This window comes from Enoplosus armatus, chromosome 9 (assembly GCF_043641665.1).
Source record: "Enoplosus armatus isolate fEnoArm2 chromosome 9, fEnoArm2.hap1, whole genome shotgun sequence".
Taxonomy (NCBI): domain Eukaryota; kingdom Metazoa; phylum Chordata; class Actinopteri; order Centrarchiformes; family Enoplosidae; genus Enoplosus; species Enoplosus armatus.
The window spans coordinates 10,585,887-10,605,330 of record NC_092188.1 but is presented as its reverse complement, the minus strand read 5'-3'; the positions used below and the strand labels follow the sequence as shown (position 1 = coordinate 10,605,330).

General features: G+C 41.1%; 3 protein-coding genes across 3 annotated transcripts; all 3 read right to left on the bottom strand.

Moving 5' to 3' along the window:
* Nucleotides 1-386: 386 nt before the first annotated feature.
* tmc4 (transmembrane channel-like 4) lies at nucleotides 387-9,300 on the bottom strand. Its single transcript, XM_070912055.1, has 16 exons — nucleotides 7,109-9,300; nucleotides 6,746-6,926; nucleotides 6,057-6,205; nucleotides 5,693-5,842; nucleotides 4,813-4,898; nucleotides 3,890-4,035; nucleotides 3,550-3,697; nucleotides 3,246-3,404; nucleotides 3,002-3,159; nucleotides 2,475-2,601; nucleotides 1,745-1,842; nucleotides 1,445-1,628; nucleotides 1,193-1,323; nucleotides 842-997; nucleotides 604-682; nucleotides 387-479 (listed from the first exon to the last, which is right to left on the bottom strand). The coding sequence occupies exons 1-16, from the start codon at nucleotides 7,161-7,163 to the stop codon at nucleotides 387-389; spliced, it is 2,100 nt and encodes a 699-aa protein (XP_070768156.1). The 5' UTR covers nucleotides 7,164-9,300.
* Nucleotides 9,301-9,579: 279 nt separating this feature from the next.
* mboat7 (membrane bound O-acyltransferase domain containing 7) lies at nucleotides 9,580-16,461 on the bottom strand. Its single transcript, XM_070912532.1, has 9 exons — nucleotides 16,375-16,461; nucleotides 15,079-15,158; nucleotides 12,923-13,052; nucleotides 12,664-12,790; nucleotides 12,401-12,557; nucleotides 11,856-12,051; nucleotides 11,121-11,273; nucleotides 10,838-11,014; nucleotides 9,580-10,240 (listed from the first exon to the last, which is right to left on the bottom strand). Exons 2-9 carry the CDS (start codon nucleotides 15,152-15,154, stop codon nucleotides 9,829-9,831), a joined length of 1,428 nt encoding a protein of 475 aa, XP_070768633.1. The 5' UTR covers nucleotides 15,155-15,158; nucleotides 16,375-16,461; the 3' UTR covers nucleotides 9,580-9,828.
* Nucleotides 16,462-16,762: 301 nt separating this feature from the next.
* On the bottom strand, nucleotides 16,763-19,219 carry rps9 (ribosomal protein S9). Its single transcript, XM_070912264.1, has 5 exons — nucleotides 19,187-19,219; nucleotides 18,246-18,358; nucleotides 17,998-18,120; nucleotides 17,623-17,809; nucleotides 16,763-17,025 (listed from the first exon to the last, which is right to left on the bottom strand). Exons 2-5 carry the CDS (start codon nucleotides 18,340-18,342, stop codon nucleotides 16,848-16,850), a joined length of 585 nt encoding a protein of 194 aa, XP_070768365.1. The 5' UTR covers nucleotides 18,343-18,358; nucleotides 19,187-19,219; the 3' UTR covers nucleotides 16,763-16,847.
* Between the last annotated feature and the right edge of the window lie 225 nt (nucleotides 19,220-19,444).

Sequence of the window (19,444 nt, the reverse complement as noted above, 5' to 3'; positions counted from 1 at the left end):
CTCATTTTACTATGTAAAAGGAAAAAAAGGCATACAACTCTATTTTCATGGACAGACAAAGGTGGTGGAACTTAGCATTTATAAAAAGGCATTTATGTATGGCTTTATGTAATTTAACCATATATTGCTAACTTAGGTAGGTAAATAACAGTTTTAATTTCCCTTTTCAACTTTTCCTAGAAAACATACAGGATCTCTGTCTGATCTGTCAAGAACCACAACATCTTTAATTCAATAATCTTGTTGCAGGATTGTCTGCTCAATCCCAGCCAGCATTATATGACATTTACTTCATACATGTAGGGTATATACAGTCCTTTCAGAGGCCTCATCATGTTGTCGTGTTTAGAAGGTCGTAAAACCTGAACATGGTCCCTATGCTATGTTCAGTCTTGAGCTCCTGCAGTGTGATTTGGTATCTGAAGTTGTCGACTCAGCTCCATGATCTGCTTGACCAAGAACTGCTTGTCACGGCCCTCCTGTAAGCCAAAGACCCACCATTGCATCAGTAAAACTGAATGCCTGTGAGTACTAGGAAATCACATAGGCCAACCTACAATACAAGACCATGTAAGTACTTTACAATACAGATAAACAACTTACCAGTTTAAGCTGAGCTCTTAGCAGGGCAACACTTTTCCCATAGACAGAGGCTAAAGCTACGAAATAGCACATCACCACACTGCCAAGGAGAAAGGAGCCATGATTATACATCATAAAACTGACAGTGAAGGACCAAATACTATGCAGGTAAAATGTAGGCTGCATTCTATATTTAGGTTTATGTCCAGTACTGCATGTATCAGAATAAGGATTCTACAGAAAGCACGGGTTCACTCACCAAAATAACACAAACAGAGGGATGGAGAACGCCTGGGAACCAATGAAGAAGAGAAACTCTTGTGTAATTTTAGAGAGGCTGTAAAAAGAGGTTGGAACAATCGACCACATGCTGGGTAAGAAACGGAAAGGTCCGCAACCCATAGAAGGACGGATCCTGGGTGGAAAGAAACACTTCAGTAAACATCTTCAATAATGTATCTTACAAAAACCTTCTGACTTGCAGAGTAAAAACCTCAATGTCCACTTTAACTGCTATTTCTCAATACGTTGATTTATTGCTGTTTATGCAAAACTAAAAAGCTCCTCTGTTATGATTGTTACAGGGGTGAAGGCAGCAATCAGCACTCACTCAGCAAGACTGTAAATCATGACAACTGTGGCCAGACCCCAGCCAAACAGGAGTACCACCAGGAAAAAGAAGGTGGAGGTGGTGGAGCGAAACGTCTTCAGTGCTGGCCGACAATTATGTAAGAGTGTGATCTGAGGAGGAAAATGGCAATGGAGACATGAAGCAGGGTTAGAGACAAAACCAAAGCAGAGAGTTGGTGAATAACTTTCTCCACGGTGTGAAATGTTGGATGTGTTAAAACAACATCTTCACCCTCTTGCAGTAGAAGAGGATGACAAACTTGATGGTGTTGATGAGTGGCAGCAGTGGGCAAAAAAGAGCTCCTGTCCAAACCACAGTCTGACCATAAACCAGTCCAAGCACGTTGGAGGGAACTACGAACTCCTGCCGACCCACCCACTGAGCCAGCTTATTGGACCAGTTGTCCACCACCATCCTGACACACACACACAAACACAGTACAATCACACGGCTGAACATCTTGCTTTTTTTTAAAAACAAAATCTGAATGTACTGTGTTCATTTGCACAATTGTTTAGCAGTGATTTGTACCTGCGTGGAAACTCCACCAGGACGAGCACAGCAATGTTGATTAGCAGGTCAAACAGTGTCAGCTTGTACATCTCCTGTCCCACACGTGTTTCCCAGCACTACATGACAAGACAAACATGACAAGAGGAACCTGTCTTAATATTTAAATGTTGAAAAGATTCTTAATTAACCTTGTTTTGTGTTCTTTGAGGTTGTATTAAATTAGCACTATGTTGCTCAGTGTAGCCACATTATTTCCTAATCATAGCACTGTCATCTATATCCATCAATACCATCATGGTTTAGAGAAAAACTGTCAAACGGAGGATGCTTTAACTTTGCCAATTATGACTTTGGTAGATGATTAGATTCATACTTTACTCCCTCTGGCGACTCACAGGTGTTTGGCGGACCAAAACTACCGTCAATCAGTTTGCTTCTTTTTCTCATTCTTGCAGGCCTCTACTGTAGTCCTCAGTTGATTTAGCTAACTTAGAGCTTACTCTGTCTCTGCAATGTCTTGATGCAAAAACAAACTGCAAATAGACTCATTTGCTTATGTAAACACGGACATAAGAGGGAAGTTAGATTCGAAAAACAAATACTTTGTCATCTCCTAACTGCAGAATTGTATTTGTTATCCAAGCTGTTGGTACTTGTCTAACAGTTTGGAGACTCCTTTGATTCTGTTTGTGAAGAGGAAGCATCTTTAAAAAGGTGCACTCAACATGCACTCAAGAAGCACAATTACCGGGTAGACATCATAGTTGTATTGGCACAGTTTACAACCTCCACTGTTTGTGTCCCCTTCGCAGGTGATCTGACGCCACAGGGTGAAGAGGAGAACGCCGAGACTCACCAGACGAAGGAACACTGCCCTATACATGGAGGAGAAGTTATGTTATCAAACCAGTAGTGATACTGAAGTTTCTTAGCTTTAAGTGATTAAACACAAATTATAGATGATTTAGTTTAAAACTATGTTATAGAGTACCTTAACACCGGGTTGTAAAGCAGTGGTGGAGCCAAATACTTACTTTTGATAGATGGAGGTACATTTTGTTGATAATACTGCTGTACTTAAGTACAATTGTGAACGCAGGACTTTTACTTGCAATGGAGGTTTTATATATTGTTGTATTGGTCCTTTAACTTGAGTAGTCTTCCACCACAAATCTCAAGATTCAAAATTTCAGAATTTTATCGTTTCCAAACCCAAATGAACTAAAGGCAAATGCTCTGACATAATCTCTCTCTCACAGAAACACCAGTGCAAACCTCAACAGTGCCACTATGACAGTAGTGCTGGGGGCATATCGCTCTATCAAGGCGATCTGGTCACACAGCAGCGGCACCAGGAAGTTTCCAGCGGTGATGACAATGGAGGGTAGATACTCAAAAATCAAACCCAGGATCCCTTCCGCCCCACTCCTCTCCTGTTTGTCAGAGACGGGAGTCAAAAGGTCACCCAAGATTTTTAAGACCCAAGACCACATCAGCACTCTCCTTTTACATCATTTACCTGACTGAAGACGGTGGCCACAAAGATCCCGTAGAAGGCTGCTATAATGAGCCCAAATGCAACAAAACACATAAAAACACGGAGAGAGTATAAAACAATTTTTTGACATAAAGTCAGAGAGGCTGCCCTTTTCTTTATGCTCTCCTCCTCCAGATCCACCTGACAGAGAAAGAGAGAAGAGATGAGGGGTCATCTGAAAGCATGTCACTTACAGGGAATGATTAAAAAACTGCCACATGTCCATCACATTTCTCTTTTTTCTAACTGTCCTCCATCCTGCTAATTAGGACAGATCCCCTCTGACCTGCAGCCGGTAGTGGATGTTCTTCTGCTTCAGTTTGGTAGCTCGGTCTCCCAGGCAACCGTAGTCCCAGCTGGTGAACACTATCATGCTGTAGTTGCCCACGGCGCTGCCTCCTGTTGCCACAGCAACTCGAGCTGCAGTCCCCATGCTGCGTGTGAGCAGCCAGTCAGGGGAGAGGATACAGACGCAGGTCAAGGTGACTCAACTCTCGACTCGACTTTTAAATGTCATTCTGTTTATTTCACTTATTGACCTGAACACACACACTTACACACACACACACACAGGGTGGATCTTGATTATTAATACTGAACCTGGGAGTGTTTGTTCTGGGACTGACCGTGCTATGATACAAATGAGACAAAAGGCGAAGTAGAAGACAGCAGTGACGAGGTAGGCAAGGGGGATGTTGTAGGAGAAGTTACTGTCCTCCACCATTGTGTTGTTGTAGTAGCCATAAAACATGTATGAATACTCCATAAAACCCTGGACAAAGAGGAGAGGATAGTCACTAAACATGTCTGATGTACTAAACATTCATGGGATCTGGTTTAAATGTACGTTCAACAGCAGAGAAAATGGAGCTGGAGTGGGTTAGCTTCGTTTAGCCTAAAGACTGGAAGTTAGTCTGACTTATCAAAGATGACAAAAAGCACTTTCCTTCTCCTCTCGACTCACTAATTAACATGTTATATCTTGTTTGTTTAATGCGTACAAAAATCAAAGTGTAAATGCTACACGTTGTGATTTCACAGGGGTTATGTGTGGGACTATTTCCTGGACAGGAGCACTGACTACTCGAAGTCCTGTTATTTTTTAAATCTAATTTAGTTTTTTGTACTAATTTAACAAACAATAAAGATACGAAAGATACAACTAGTTAATTAGTGAGTCTAGAGGTGTTGGTAGGTGGATTTTGTTAGCTTTAGACAGAGCCAGGCTAGCTGTTTCCCCCCATTTCCAGTGTTTATGCTAAACTAAGCTAACCATATGTAACCTCATATTTACCATAAAGGCATGAGAGTGATGTCAATCTTTCTATCTAACCCTTGGCAAGAAATGAGACCTTAACTCACTGTGTAAGAAATGATCAAACAGTGTAACCACAGGTATTATCTGAAAAAGCCACATGTAGGACTCAGTATTTCTAAAAACATGTAAAGAATCATAACATCCAATGATGAAAAACACTAATATCTGTTTCGCCATAAGCTCTGTAAGTCTCATATCTTTGGTGGTCATTGTGATGCTGCAGTTTCTCACCGTTCCCGAAAGTAAGTCAAGGAAGTAATTATAGAACACCACCAAGCCTTGAGGATTAGGATCATAATCCATGCATTCCTCCGGACCTGGAAAACACAGCAAGGGGGAAAGCTTTATGAACTCTGCATCCACTCTTAGAGATTACAGTATTGCTATAGGTTTCCCTGCACCTCTCTGAATGCATAGGTCATGTAGTTGTAGTAATGTGTTAAGACACAGAAAGAAAGAGACAAAGAGAAGGACAGTAAAAGCTGCAGCGGTGATTAAATGTAGGTCTGTGGCTCGCTTTATAGCAGAGGCAGAGGGCCTTAATCCCTACTCTGTCATCTAGATAAAACTTCCTCACACGGCTTTACAAAAATGAAAGGGTTTTCTTTGATGAAATGAGAAATCCTCCATATGGAAATAGTCACACAATCTCTTGTGAAAGTGACAAAAATGATAAAACCACTTTAAGGTTGGAGAGTATAGGTAGAAGAGTAGCTTAAATTCGTGGTTGTGCATGATAAAACGTTTCAACATTATGTATTCTATATTTTACACATACTTACAGATGACCCCAGGAAATTAATTTCTTATTTAGATATCGTTTTGGGATTAAATCTTCTGCTCATGCACTGGTAACCATTTCTTCATTTTATTTCTGAGGGGAATACGACGGCTGGCACCGCTGTCTCTACATGTACTCCTGTTGCCTGGAAACTGTTGCATAAAACTGTGAGAAGGTTTCCCATTTATAGTAGAAAGAATTTTGCTAAAACGTCACAAGGCAGGAAAATATGGAGGAATGAAGAATCATGGAAACATAAAGTACCACAACCATTTTTTAAGTTAAAGCAAACTGACATGTGGTGAGCTAACAAACTGAACAAGTCATTACCGGTGCTATTAACAAGGCTGGTTCCAACAGATCTGAAGACAATGCTGGGGACGAGGACAAATCCAGCAATCAGCAAAAAGGAAACAAAATTGAGAACCACTAAGAAGCGCAGGAACAGGAAGTAAGACTGGACACCACCTCCAAAGTTCCCTGTGAAGGCAAAGGCCCAGGATTTCATTAAAAATGCATTCAAAGCACGTGTGTAAGATTAATGAACACTTTTCTTTGACCATATTATGCATGGACTATACACTATGCGTAATCTGTAGGCCGGAGACACTGACACACACATAAACACACACACACAAATCTTCTCTAAACAAGCCCCTTAATCTGCACCTGAAATCAGTGGTTAAATGTTTACCGCCAATCTTTTGCAGGGTCTTGCTCCACAGTGCGAAAAAGTAGAAAAATCCACTGCTGTTGTCTTTGAGTTTACGCATAGATTTGGCCTTGCTGCGCTTCCAGGACTCTCTGCTGGAAACCACAGGAACCTGCATTTGTTGCACCTGCCTGTAATCGACAAGTTACACTTTAATCACTCTGGAGTAACTATTGTGTGATATAATTATTGGTAACACTTTATTTTATGGGTCCGTAACTTCCAAATAATGTCCAGCACATTTCCTGAAAAGAAATATGTAATTTGGTTGTATTCTATAGAAACTAGAGTGTTTAGTTTGTACATTTCTAATCAATTAATTCTAATGAATCGCTAACTTAACCAAGAGAATAATTTAGATGGTTCACAGCAGGTCAGCTGAACTTTGTGGAGAAAGTGAAAAACATATATGGAGAATAGTTTCCAATAATAAATTAAGAACAATTAGTTATTTACGTGGGCTTAAATGGAGCTTTTCTTTCAAGAACATTTCTATTTTCTCAATAATTTGTACCGAAGTACATAGTTATTTCCCAGGAAATGTAGAAACAGAAACAGAAAATAGAAACAGGCTTTAAAGCTGAGAAGATAATAACTATGAGCGATCCCTTTCAAATTGTTTTCACGTTGTCATTTGTTATATTGTTATTATAAACATATCGGTTATATACCGCACAGCTCTTTTCAGTGTCATGGGCAGAGGAATGCCCTTGATGTCCCGGGGCAGTCCACTGTTGCCCTCTTCATCCTCCTCTGCAGGGGTCCAGTTGAATTGAGGATTATTCTGGTTGGATACTCGAGATGAAACCCGACATAACCTCAGCGACTCCTGGTCCTCAGGGAAACCATTCCCTGTAAGTGGTTTAGTGAAGGACAGGAAAACAGAGAAAATGATCGAGCAACATGTGTCAAGACAATTCAGTCAGATGAAAAGATGATTCAATAACAACAGCAAATATTCAGATGTTTAATTATTTAAAATCCACAAACAAACATGTACAAGTGACTGTGATCATAGGTAAGAAAAGACACACCTTCAGTTCGGTCATACACCTTGCTTGAGCCAGGTCTCTGTGGTTCACCAGCCATTTCTCTGATGCAGTTTCACACAACCTGCTTTAAAGACTTTCCTCTGTAGCCACATCTAATACTTCACCAGCAACAAGTTCAGAATAAAACAAACGCTGAACCAGCTCGTCATGAGGAAATGCTGCCAATCCAGGAATCCCTTCCCTGTTGTCTTCTCTCACGGACTTTACTCCCTTTGTAAATGACCACACAGGTACTTCCTTGTATGCTTTAACCCATTATTTCCAAGGGGATGGTTGTCGCCCATTTACAATTTGCATGGTTGAATAACCAGCCGGCAGAAAAGAAGCACACAGGAAGGACGGGTTAAACTTAAGTGTCTTTGCACACATTATTTTGGTGAATGTTAATAACAAATGAAATATCCATATAAATGTGTACAAGTTAATATAATGAATTCACCAGCCACAACATGTTTTATAAAAGGGGTGTAGTTAACTACATGCACTGGATCTTAGCTCAAAGAAAGCACTGACACACTGTTTTTGAGGTAATTTAGCAGGAGTGTTTGTTGATGGAGGGTTAATGATTTCCCAGTGAGACAACTGAACAAAATGTGATGTATAAAAAGCCTTTTTCTACAAGCTTTATATAAATGACTTGCACAAGGTAAGTATGATGAATGAACTAATAATTCACAGATAATCGGATCAAGTAGACTTAAAAACAAAAAAAGGCAAGTGAGTAACATTGATGAGGATATGGTGATTTGTATTCCACAAGTAACACTGTTACAGAGCAGGGAGTGTTACAGTCTGTGCAGTGTGTGAAGCCGAGGACGAAGAGACAAACGCAAAAACAGACACAAGGCTGAAAAATAGATAATCAACAGAAGGACCAGAATTCACAATCAGCACTGTGCAATAATAAAAACAAAGGAAACCGTTTCCACAAGGAGTGAGTTTTGGCACAGAGAGGGTAAAGGGTGAAGGCATAACACAAAATCTAATTGTAACTCATCTTCTAACTTATCTTGGTTCCAAATAACATTTGGAGAACAAAGCACACTGGGAAGTAAGACCTTTCAAGTCATGCTCATATAAAACAGAGATACAGTTATCACACAGTTTGAGACAGGAGTGGAAGAACACGTTTTCCAACTAATAAACAGTTTTTTTCTGTGGTTAGGGCTTGACGATAATTCAACATTATCATTTACCACCTTTCTGCAGACGAGTATCGTGATATAATATTATCATTCTAGAAATTTCTGCTGTCCGAATAAATGTTTTTGTTTTAACCATACTATTTTAAGTTTTGTCACATGTAATGGTAATAGTTGGGAGAGTTTACTGCTTTGAACATCAGTTTGATTATGTCATATATGCCTTTGCATAAATTGTGACACATACCAGTATTGGAAAATAACTTATTTAACATTGTGATAATGATTTTAAACATATCGCCCGGCCCTAACTGTGCTGTTATTCATGACTTACGTTGGCAGCTTATAGTTACGATGTGAAACTTTTTGTATCAAATGTTTGGTCCCAACCCTGAATGGTCCATGATGGTAGTACACACATTTTGGCAGTGAACAGACTGTTGCTATCTTTCACATGGTACACTCCTCACTGTATACAACACTGCCATAGAGATGTTAGTGCATATGTTCCTGATATGATGTGCATTGCTTTACAGTTACAGGCAGTACAACAGTGAGGAAATAAACAAACAAACAGAGAAACATCTTGGATTCACTGGATCGAAGGAGTAAACCACAGCACAGAAATGTGCAGCAAATAAAATGAGGAACAGTATAATGCTGGACATGCTTGAGGTTATTTAAAACTAATTCTAAAACACTTAAGGAATGTAATTAGGCAGCAATACAGATGTAACCTGGACCTTGTTTTGTGCCTTTAAACGTAAACCAGTTTGAATTTCACTGTGCGCCAAGGTGCTTGTATTTCTGCTTTAAGTGAAATAGTGTCTGCTGATAATAATAAGAGTTTAAAGTTTTACACTGTAATTTTCCCACTTTTAACTATCACAAAAACGAAATTCTACTCTACTGTTTACTGTGGTCAAAAACAGTCATGGTGCTGATTTAAGATGCCAAATGACAGCAGAATTACTTTGTTCTGTAAAATGAATAAATTGGAAAACTCTGATAACGCTCACACACGGAGAACGGTGGGAATGTTTGTTGCTTATGGAAACTCATTCAATTTGCGTGTCTTATTATTATTTATAAGATCATTATGAGGGTTACTGTTTGACTCACCCTACTACCTGTTTGTAAAACAGCATATTTCAACAACCTCATTTTGACCGGTAATGCTAGTTAACTTGTACACTTAAATCTTGAAATAAAAGCACACATACTGCACAGGCAGACGCACAGATGAGGGGAATTAGTGAGCCATTTACACCCAAGTTTCCACTCACACTATAAAAGTAACATTCATCGAGCTCAAACATGCCTCTCCCAGTGTTCACAGTGCTTTTATGTACATGTACGAAATATCTCCAGTGGCGACCTTTTATCAGATTTTTATGTCACACTTTTGTCTGATTTACTGCATTTTTTATATTTTTTTTTACATTTTCACACAAGAACTGTGTGATGTTTGTTGCTAGAAAGATTGGAAATTGTAGTCTTGACATAACCCTTCCTCATGTCCCAAAAAAGTATCCAACCACTTCCCTCCTGTACCTCCATTTAGTCTGTTTTTTCTCCAGTTTTCCCTGTCATGTTTTCGAGCTTCTCTCCCTCTCTTTTCTCCTCCTTGTCCCCTCTCCTCGCTTCCCTTTTGCCTCCCTTCAGGGCCCTGCCGACTATTATACAACAAACGGCGATTATGTGCATGGTGAAGTAGATGGACATCCAGTAGTTGATGGTGTCAGAGGCCTTCAGCAGCACGAAGCCCATGCACATGTAGTCGTAGGCCCTCATCTTCAAGAACCAGTGAACCCAGTCAAAGATGTTCTGTCCACGAGGACCCAGTTTAGCTCGGACAGATGCCTCCATGGCGGACTCGGCTGCGATGCACAAGGGGATGGTGAGGAAGGAGAGGTAGTAGCCGGCGTGTAGTCCATGCCAGTAGGCGCTGATGAACATGGTCCAGCCAGCCCTGAGAGTTACAGACAAACAGGAGAGTTGATAGAGACAAGCCACTGTTAGGGTTTCTGTCTTCTGTCATTTGATTCATTACAAGTAAAAAATGAAGATGCTGGGGCAAGATCAGGATGGTTTGTGTGCAAATAAATCAGCAGATTTTAAAAAGAAATTGCATCTAACGAAATGAGATTTTAAGGATAATGAATGATAAGGATACATATTTTTCTTATTGTCAAAAAACCCCACAAAAAGATCAAAACCCAAAATGAACTGATCCTACTAAGTAAGTATTGTCTGTGTATCCAAAGCCTGATATAGCTTATTTCTTTGCGCCCTAAACTTCCATTGTTGCCCAAAAACTATTACAACACATAAATGAGGGACTCACCCAGTGCAACAGTGTTTGCTAAAAACTAACAGCGCCCAGCTATAAGAAATGATATAGCCTGTAGAAAACATGCTTTAAAATCTGGAGATGTTTGCTGTTATCTCACAATTGACATCTCATTGCACAGGTACCATGAAGGCATTTTGATGCCTGAACAATGGATGAGTACAGGGATTCATGCTTGTAAAATAAACAGAAACTGCTGCACACATAAAGCCTTACCTGAGGGTGTAGGCTTTGAAAGGGGAATTGGGGTAGATGTAGTGATGCAGCCACCACTGCACTGTCATGTTCCAGTAACGCATACCATGTCGGACCTTCACACAGAAGTCAGTGTTGTAGCAGTCAATGTTCTGGATGGTTCTGAAGTCATATTTCTCTTCAGTGGTGGGATCAGGACTGGTCACAGGAGAAACAAATTGGCATAAATACTCCTGAAGATGTTGAGTGAGCAATAATTGATGCATCCTCCTTGAATATACTTGTTATTCCTGTGATAATGTACCTGTAGTTGATAGTCGGTCCTCCTCCAGGTTTGGACAGCGCCTTTTCTGGATAGCAGCCCAGACCTACACTTATACAACCAGCCTCAGCTCCACACCATGCCGCATAGAAACGCATCCTGAACACGAAGAACACTGCAATCATGTAGAACAACCTGGTGATAGAGAGAGAAACAGGAAAAGAACATTATATTTATCTCTATCTCACCAAACAGCTGCAGGGATGTTACTAAGACATAAATTACTTTTGGGCCCTCCACAGTTTGTAATCTTCTTTGACTTGATAGGAATCATTTTATACTTTTCTAAACCACAGCACTGTTGTATTTAGCTCATAGCAAATGATAACCTATGCTTTGTTTTCATTCATTGGTCTCATTTTATTTACCGACCTCTGTGACAAATTGCAGCCAGACTCCTGACAAGAAATTAGTAGACACGTTTTCCAATCAGTATACAGTAGATGAAGTTAGTTGGCTCCCAGTACAATTTAGGAAATATTCTGAAATATTATTCACCACATTTAAGAAATTGTTTTGACAAGAGCATGTGCAGTATGTTGCTTTTAAGCCCCTATAAAGACTGCATTGATTAATTAAACGTTAAACGATTAAACGTTCTCCTCATTAGATAATGCTTAATGCTTAAATTTGATTCAATATATTCTTCTTCCTATGGCTGATATCATTACTATGATTAAAGGACATTATCAGGACAGTAATGCATTGCAACAATACCTAAAGAAAAAGTTTTGATCCAGGAAATCCTCTGTGCGAACGTAGGCCAGTGGAAAGACAGAGTTGACAGCCAGGAACAGAGCGCCGTAGACGGGAACCAGCTTCAAACGCTGCAGGCACGGCGCCCAGCCAGGCAGGGCCTGCGGGCTCGGCTGCCTCAGCCAGTCAACGTACGTTTGGAAGCGAAAGAATGGACCTTTGGGGAGATGGCGGGATGAGATAAAGGGATAAAGGCAGTGTTGAGAAGACAGTGACAGACAAAAATGGAAAAATCGGGATAATGCAAGACACAACAGGGAACAATGTGAGGGGAGTAAGAAAACAAAAGAGAGTAGAGGTATATGAAAACCAGGAGTAAATTTAAATAATGCTGAAAACGATATGGACTCACACAATATTGGACAAGTAGCGGAGAGTGAGACAAAGAGAGACAACAGTTAAAATTCATGCCAAAGCAAATGAACACCAACAACAACACACATGGATATAAACAGCCCACACACAAACATAATTCTGAGAAGAGTCACACACCTCAAAGGACTTACCAGTCATTAAACCGACATAACAGTAGCTATAGGACAGAATATCGTAGAGAGAGGGCTCCTGAGACAGACCACCAATGACAGGAGACTTGGCAAAAGAGCTCACTTCCTTTTTCTTCTCTATGTGGAAGCTTTGCACCTCGTTCGCCAGACTCACCATCTGAGTTCAAAACAGACAGATGCATCAAAAGTCAACACAGCCGCACAACTTTTAAGACACTGTGTGTTGCTGCAGTAGATTTATCCACTGACTGAGGTTTCTGTACCTTGAGAGTGAGAAGTAGCTGGATGGCATTGGCAAAAGGTGTCGGTGGTGGCAGACCAAACCAAGTGACCAGCCGGAAGAAGAGGAGGTAGAGAAAGGACCAGCTGAGACTCAGTGCTGGAGCATGCCTTGTAGACAAATGTTCTGAGTTTACATGTTTTGTATGCGCACACATTTTTTCCAATATGAAGATTTGCTGCTTATCTTTGTCAGATTTAATGGTAAATAAGTTTGTAAAAGCATGGATGTTTGTCTCTCACCTCCAGCTGCTCTTTATAATAATCCATGTTCCAATCACCGTAACCAGAGAGTGGAGTGTGTGGATGTGACAGGTGGCGATGGTGATAGAGAGGCCCAGAAGGAGAGCTGCCCCCTGCTTCACAGGAGGACCTGAAGTGAAAGCATATGACAAACTGTGTTGATGTCATAGACAGGATATGCTATTAATATTGATGAATAAAAATACAAACATGGTGTGAAAACATATCACTTCCAGCTTACTGCTTTTAACTGCTTTTGAATGTATTGACAATGTCAACAAGGACAGGTGCAACCCAAATACAACAGGCTTATCTACATTTCTCACAAGTATATAGTATACAGTGCATCCGGAAAGTATTCACGGCGCTTCACTTTTTCCACATTTTGTTATGTTACACCCTTATTCCAAAATGGATTAAATTAATTTTTTTCCTCAAAATTCTACACACAACACCCCATAATGACAATGTGAAAAAAGTTTTTTTGAAATTTTTGCAAATTTATTAAAAATAAAAAACTAAGAAATCACATGTACATAAGTATTCACAGCCTTTGCCATGAAGCTCAAAATTGAGCTCAGGTGCATCCTGTTTCCACTGATCATCCTTGAGATGTTTCTGCAGCTTATTTGGAGTCCACCTGTGGTAAATTCAGTTGATTGGACATGATTTGGAAAGGCACACACCTGTCTATATAAGGTCCCACAGTTGACAGTGCATGTCAGAGCACAAACCAAGCATGAAGTCAAAGGAATTGTCTGTAGACCTCCGAGACAGGATTGTCTCGAGGCACAAATCTGGGGAAGGTTACAGAAAAATTTCTGCTGCTTTGAAGGTCCCAATGAGCACAGTGGCCTCCATCATCCGTAAGTGGAAGAAGTTCGGAACCACCAGGACTCTTCCTAGAGCTGGCCGGCCATCTAAACTGAGTAATCGGGGGAGAAGGGCCTTAGTCAGGGAGGTGACCAAGAACCCGATGGTCACTCTGTCAGAGCTCCAGAGTTCCTCTGTGGAGAGAGGAGAACGTTCCAGAAGGACAACCATCTCTGCAGCAATCCACCAATCAGGCCTGTATGGTAGAGTGGCCAGACGGAAGCCACTCCTTAGTAAAAGGCACATAGCAGCCCGCCTGGAGTTTGCCAAAAGGCACCTGAAGGACTCTCAGACCATGAGAAACAAAATTCTCTGGTCTGATGAGACAAAGATTGAACTCTTTGGTGTGAATGCCAGGTGTCACGTTTGGAGGAAACCAGGCACCGCTCATCACCAGGCCAATACCATCCCTACAGTGAAGCATGGTGGTGGCAGCATCATGCTGTGGGGATGTTTTTCAGCGGCAGGAACTGGGAGACTAGTCAGGATAGAGGGAAAGATGAATGCAGCAAAGTACAGAGACATCCTGGATGAAAACCTGCTCCAGAGCGCTCTTGACCTCAGACTGGGGCGACGGTTTATCTTTCAGCAGGACAACGACCCTAAGCACACAGCCAAGATATCAAAGGAGTGGCTTCAGGACAACTCTGTGAATGTCCTTGAGTGGCCCAGCCAGAGCCCAGACTTGAATCCGATTGAACATCTCTGGAGAGATCTGAAAATGGCTGTGCACCGACGCTTCCCATCCAACCTGATGGAGCTTGAGAGGTGCTGCAAAGAGGAATGGGTGAAACTGCCCAAAGATAGGTGTGCCAAGCTTGTGGCATCATATTCAAAAAGACTTGAGGCTGTAATTGCTGCCAAAGGTGCATCAACAAAGTATTGAGCAAAGGCTGTGAATACTTATGTACATGTGATTTCTCAGGTTTTTTATTTTTAATAAATTTGCAAAAATCTCAAATAAACTTTTTTCACGTTGTCATTATGGGGTGTTGTGTGTAGAATTTTGAGGAAAAAAATGAATTTAATCCATTTTGGTATAAGGCTGCAACATAACAAAATGTGGAAAAAGTGAAGCGCTGTGAATACTTTCCGGATGCACTGTATATTATGGAGAACACAACATGTGTTTACACTCCATACACAGATCTGCCAATCATCCCTTCCCTATGCAAGTATATGTTTTCAAAACGATAATGGAGGCCATAATTTTACTAATTATGTTTGAAATTCATAAATGTCTGTAACTTGGGTTGAAAGTCTAATCAGACCAAAATACTCACTGAGGTAACGGAAGAGGAATCCAACGGGGATGGAGGCAGCGAGAATTCCCAAGTACACCAGCTCATCAGGAGACATCGCTCTGCTGGCACAGAAACACAGATCAGCTCCAAACTTGCTCATATAGATATCTACACACATGTGAACCATCATTACTACACAATCCATAACACAGAGCAATAAAGAGACACAATAAAGGCAACCCATACAGGCAATACAACACAATCCGTTCCAATATCCTGCAACAAATACTACCTTGGTGACGTTAATCATTTCTATTTTTAGTGAGATTGTATTTCAGATATATTGATTAAATCCTATAGTAGGTTTTGAGGATGCTGTTAGTGCTAGAAGCCATAATATTGCAAAGGGAAGGTAATTCCTTTTCACAAAAGTTACATACAAAGAGAGAGGGTTGGGTTTCAGTGCACCTACAATGTGTCGAAGTGCAAGTACACCACTAAAGTCTACCCTATCATTCTCTCCATTTTTACATTAGTGGACCTTTTTTTACAGCCACATCTTAGCAATTAATTTGAACGCAGTTACATTTTTAACATTTTTAAAAGATACTCATTTACTCAACAGCAGCAACAATAATTATCACATGTTCAGGCTGTATTTCACAATAACGTCTCCATGTGAAGCAAAAATCTTCCTAACTGAGGCAATTTCCGGTGTGTTTTGTTTGTAAGAGCACCTTGTAACATTATTTTTAACGATGCTCGAATAAAGGCGTGCTAAAAGAGATGAAACGCAAAACCCAACACATATGCAAATATTACATGACAGGGATTAACATGTGGGAACTTGATGCTTTGGGATGTAATGCCATAAGAAGTAGCTGAGTTTGTGACAGTAGACCTCTGTCTGAGTCCACGAGAGACAGTTGGGGGAAACAGCTGCTTCTTCTTTGATCACTTTCATTCGGTGTACGGAGTTATAGTGTAAATGACCATCATTTGATTTACTAAGACTATCGTCACTCCTTTGACTTTAAAAGGCTCCTTCCAGGTGACTGAGTTGAAGCGGTAACGTTAGCTAACAGCAACATAGCCTGACGAAGATTATGACAGCGTCACAGCTTTACAAACTGTGATAAATGAAAAAAAAAAAAAAGAGTTCAGGCTTGGTGTAAGAGACTAACCCACTGCAGTCATAGCTGTATCCGTCTGTACGGAGTTACACCGCTGAGCAAACGTTAGCATTGAGTCCAAACCAATAGCTCATTAGCTTACCAGCTAGGTCAGTGACGGACCGTTACGTTAGCAAGAGTTGGCAAATTTTGCATTACTTACATTTATAACGTGTTTTACCACTGCGGTTTAATTACTCCGGTCTCTGGCAGAGCCTGCACACCCTACTGCCCATTCGCTCAAACAGCTTGCACGGAATACATTTACTTCCTGGTTGATGAATGACGTTACCTGGAAGATGTGGATGGGACCATTCCAACGATAGGGGTGTGTGGATTGTACCACTCCGACGTCAGGGATGACAATAACCCGGCATTCATTGCCGATAACTTCTTAACCTCTGGTAGATTTGACAGTGAGTAACTTTCAATAAGATATTGGGACAATACCTGACTTTTCATTGGTCCACAATTACACTACATTATGAACCTGTGCAAACAGTGTAGATTCATAGTAAATATTCTAGGAGGGAAAAAAGGGAACAACTCAGTTTCTCTGGTCAGACCCAACATTTTTTATTGAAAAGTTTGACAGAACAGGAAGCATCAGAACACACTCCCTGGACGACATCCTTCTTAATCCTCCTCCTCATCGTCGGCTCCTCCAGCTCCACCCTGGCCCTTCTTGGCGTTCTTTCTCTTGACACGGCCTGGGCGTCCACCACCGTATGGAGACCTCAGGGAGAAGTCGATGTGCTTCTGGCTGTCCAGGCGAACCACAAAGGAGGGGATGTTCACCACCTGCTTGCGCACACTGCCAAAGTAAAGACAATGAGGGGGCCTTTAGAAAACAGTTCATTTCACATGTTCTGCTTTAAAACTTTTTTTTTTTTTTTTTTTTTTTTAAATGGGAGAAATTTGACTGGATGACAAAGTGTCAAACAACTTTATCCAACTGTATTAATCTTAAATATGTAGTTGGGCTAGTGCCATAAAATTACTGCAGGCTTCATTGACGAGGAATTCGTGACACCACAGAAAATCTGAGCATATGAATCTTAAATCATCAGCCTGAGTATTTGGTACATCAGAAAACACACAAGGTGCAGCGAATACTACAATTGCCCGAGGTGCAATCCCCCGTAACCTTACCTGACTGCCACAACACCCTCAGTGGCACAGTCCAAGCCCTCGTGGCAGGATTGGCTCTGGGCAATGTCTACTGACAAGGTATACGGTTTTGATACCGAATTGACCTTGCTGAAATGTTTAACTGATCTCAGCCGAGAGCGTTACAAGTTGATGGTCCTCTGATGGAAGAGGAAGCATTGAGAGATTCTTATGAGTCCCTCAGAAGACATGTGAGCCCTGTATTATTTGATGATTGTTCCCCAGGAGCCTTAGAGCTTACCGAATGTGCCTCTGGCGGATAAGGACACGGGCATGGTGGATGCTCTTGGCAAGTCCCAGCTTGAAGACCTGTGTCTGCAGCCTCCTCTCCAAGAAATCTTCAACCTTCAGACCGAGGATGTAATCCAGCTTCATCTTACCCTCGTCCAGCACACCAATCCTCACCAGACGCCTGAGCAAAGCATTACCTGGAAAACACAGGAGCCATTTACAAATTTCATCATACAGGCAAATACAGCTTATATGGAAACTAGAGTTAAGTCATAATATTGGCCTCATTGACGAGGAATTCGTGACACCAGCGTTAAGTCTGATAAGTTGATAATTTAATCATCGGCCAATACACAGATCAAGCCTGTATTTGAACTTTGTATACCTTCAAACAGACGCTTGGGGTCCTTCTCGTCGAGAGTGAGCAGCTCTCTGGCAGCTTTGCGAATCTTGGCCAGGGTGAACTTGACCCTCCACACCTCACGCTTGTTCCTCAGTCCATACTCGCCTTGAAAGAAGACGGGACAGTAACCAGTCAAGTTCAGTGCTGTCTAGTCCAACATAGGGTACAACTTAATACACTTTAAAAAGAGTCATTTATCGCACACTGGTGTTCATGAAATCACAGCATACCAATGAGTTTCAACTCCTGGTCGAGACGGGACTTCTCGAAGGGACGACGGGGTGTGACATATGTCTTGCGACAAACCCAACTCCTGGCAACGGGCATGGCGGCTTAGAAGTGCCTGCAATGTCAATACAGATATTAGGTTAGTCAATGTAAGTTCATTTTATATACAGATCAATATTCAAAACAAGAGTTTGTGCCATTATACCAATATTGGGACCGTTACAACAAAATACTCTCCCTAACCATAAAGGTGACCTCAACTTTAATTAGTCCCATTCACACCAAATCGACTCAACATGATTAAAGATCAGCCTTGAAATTGCAGCCAAATTAATTTTACAAGAATATAATGCATAACGTTACTGGCATACGTCAAAATAGCCTCATCTGAATGTAACTCTATAACCCAGTCATTTAGGTTTATGTGTTGTTCTGTCTTTCAAACTTGTGCACATTTTGAATATAACATCATTACATTGAGAAAATTCAGTTAGAGTGGCTGTTACATCTCCCAACTATTAAAAAACAGACAGCTGCACTGAAACGCTATATTTCACTCTGCGGTCGTAATGTTCATGAAAACACAGGTAATGTGTCGAAATAAATTAATTCACAACACTGCCATTCTAGAAAACATTCACTTTAAGTGTTTATAACTCAAATAAATCGTATAAATGTGCGTTAGAAACCAGTAATTTGTCAGCCATACGACTAGGCCGCAGCTGGACCGCACCACGTTGTTGAATGCGACAAGCTACCGTTAGCTTAGCCGATTTAGCTTTTGACTTCAACAATCCATTACAAAATGCTACACTGGATATTAAAAAGACGTGTTCGCCCAAACAACTACGTTTCCTCTTTCTACTTATGCACTAATGTATGTTGAAATCCACCAAACGCTGTGAGTTTGTGTTGTGGTGTAGCATGAGGCTGCGATGCGTACCTGTCTCGCTCAGGCTCGCGCAGTAAAGAGAACGTTGAAGGAAGTTCCCATTCACTTATAGGGCCGGTGCACGCACTACATATCCCATCATGCCCCTGTGCGCCCGAACGGAAGTGGAAATGTTCGTTTTGTCGCACTCTGTTGGTCAAACTGAAAACAACAGCTGAAAACACTGACGGTACTAGCTTCAAATGTAGGTGTGTGTTCCTACTTGCCTGCAAATATATGTGTGTATCATAAATATGTTTAATGTCGTCA

Coding starts and splice junctions, on each gene's coding strand:
- tmc4 (XM_070912055.1), bottom strand. CDS start 7,163: ATGGCTGGTGAACCACAGAGACCTGGCTCAAGCAAGGTGTATGACCGA. Junction 6,206..6,745: donor ACACTGAAAAGAGCTGTGCG/GTATATAACCGA, acceptor TGTCGATTACAG/GCAGGTGCAACAAATGCAGG. Junction 998..1,192: donor ATGATTTACAGTCTTGCTGA/GTGAGTGCTGAT, acceptor CTTTCCACCCAG/GATCCGTCCTTCTATGGGTT.
- mboat7 (XM_070912532.1), bottom strand. CDS start 15,154: ATGTCTCCTGATGAGCTGGTGTACTTGGGAATTCTCGCTGCCTCCATC. Junction 11,015..11,120: donor GGACCGACTATCAACTACAG/GTACATTATCAC, acceptor TCCTGTGACCAG/TCCTGATCCCACCACTGAAG. Junction 10,241..10,837: donor TTCAAAGCCTACACCCTCAG/GTAAGGCTTTAT, acceptor TGTAACTCTCAG/GGCTGGCTGGACCATGTTCA.
- rps9 (XM_070912264.1), bottom strand. CDS start 18,342: ATGCCCGTTGCCAGGAGTTGGGTTTGTCGCAAGACATATGTCACACCC. Junction 18,121..18,245: donor CCAGGAGTTGAAACTCATTG/GTATGCTGTGAT, acceptor TCTTCTTTCAAG/GCGAGTATGGACTGAGGAAC. Junction 17,026..17,622: donor ATCCGCCAGAGGCACATTCG/GTAAGCTCTAAG, acceptor TTACTTTGGCAG/TGTGCGCAAGCAGGTGGTGA.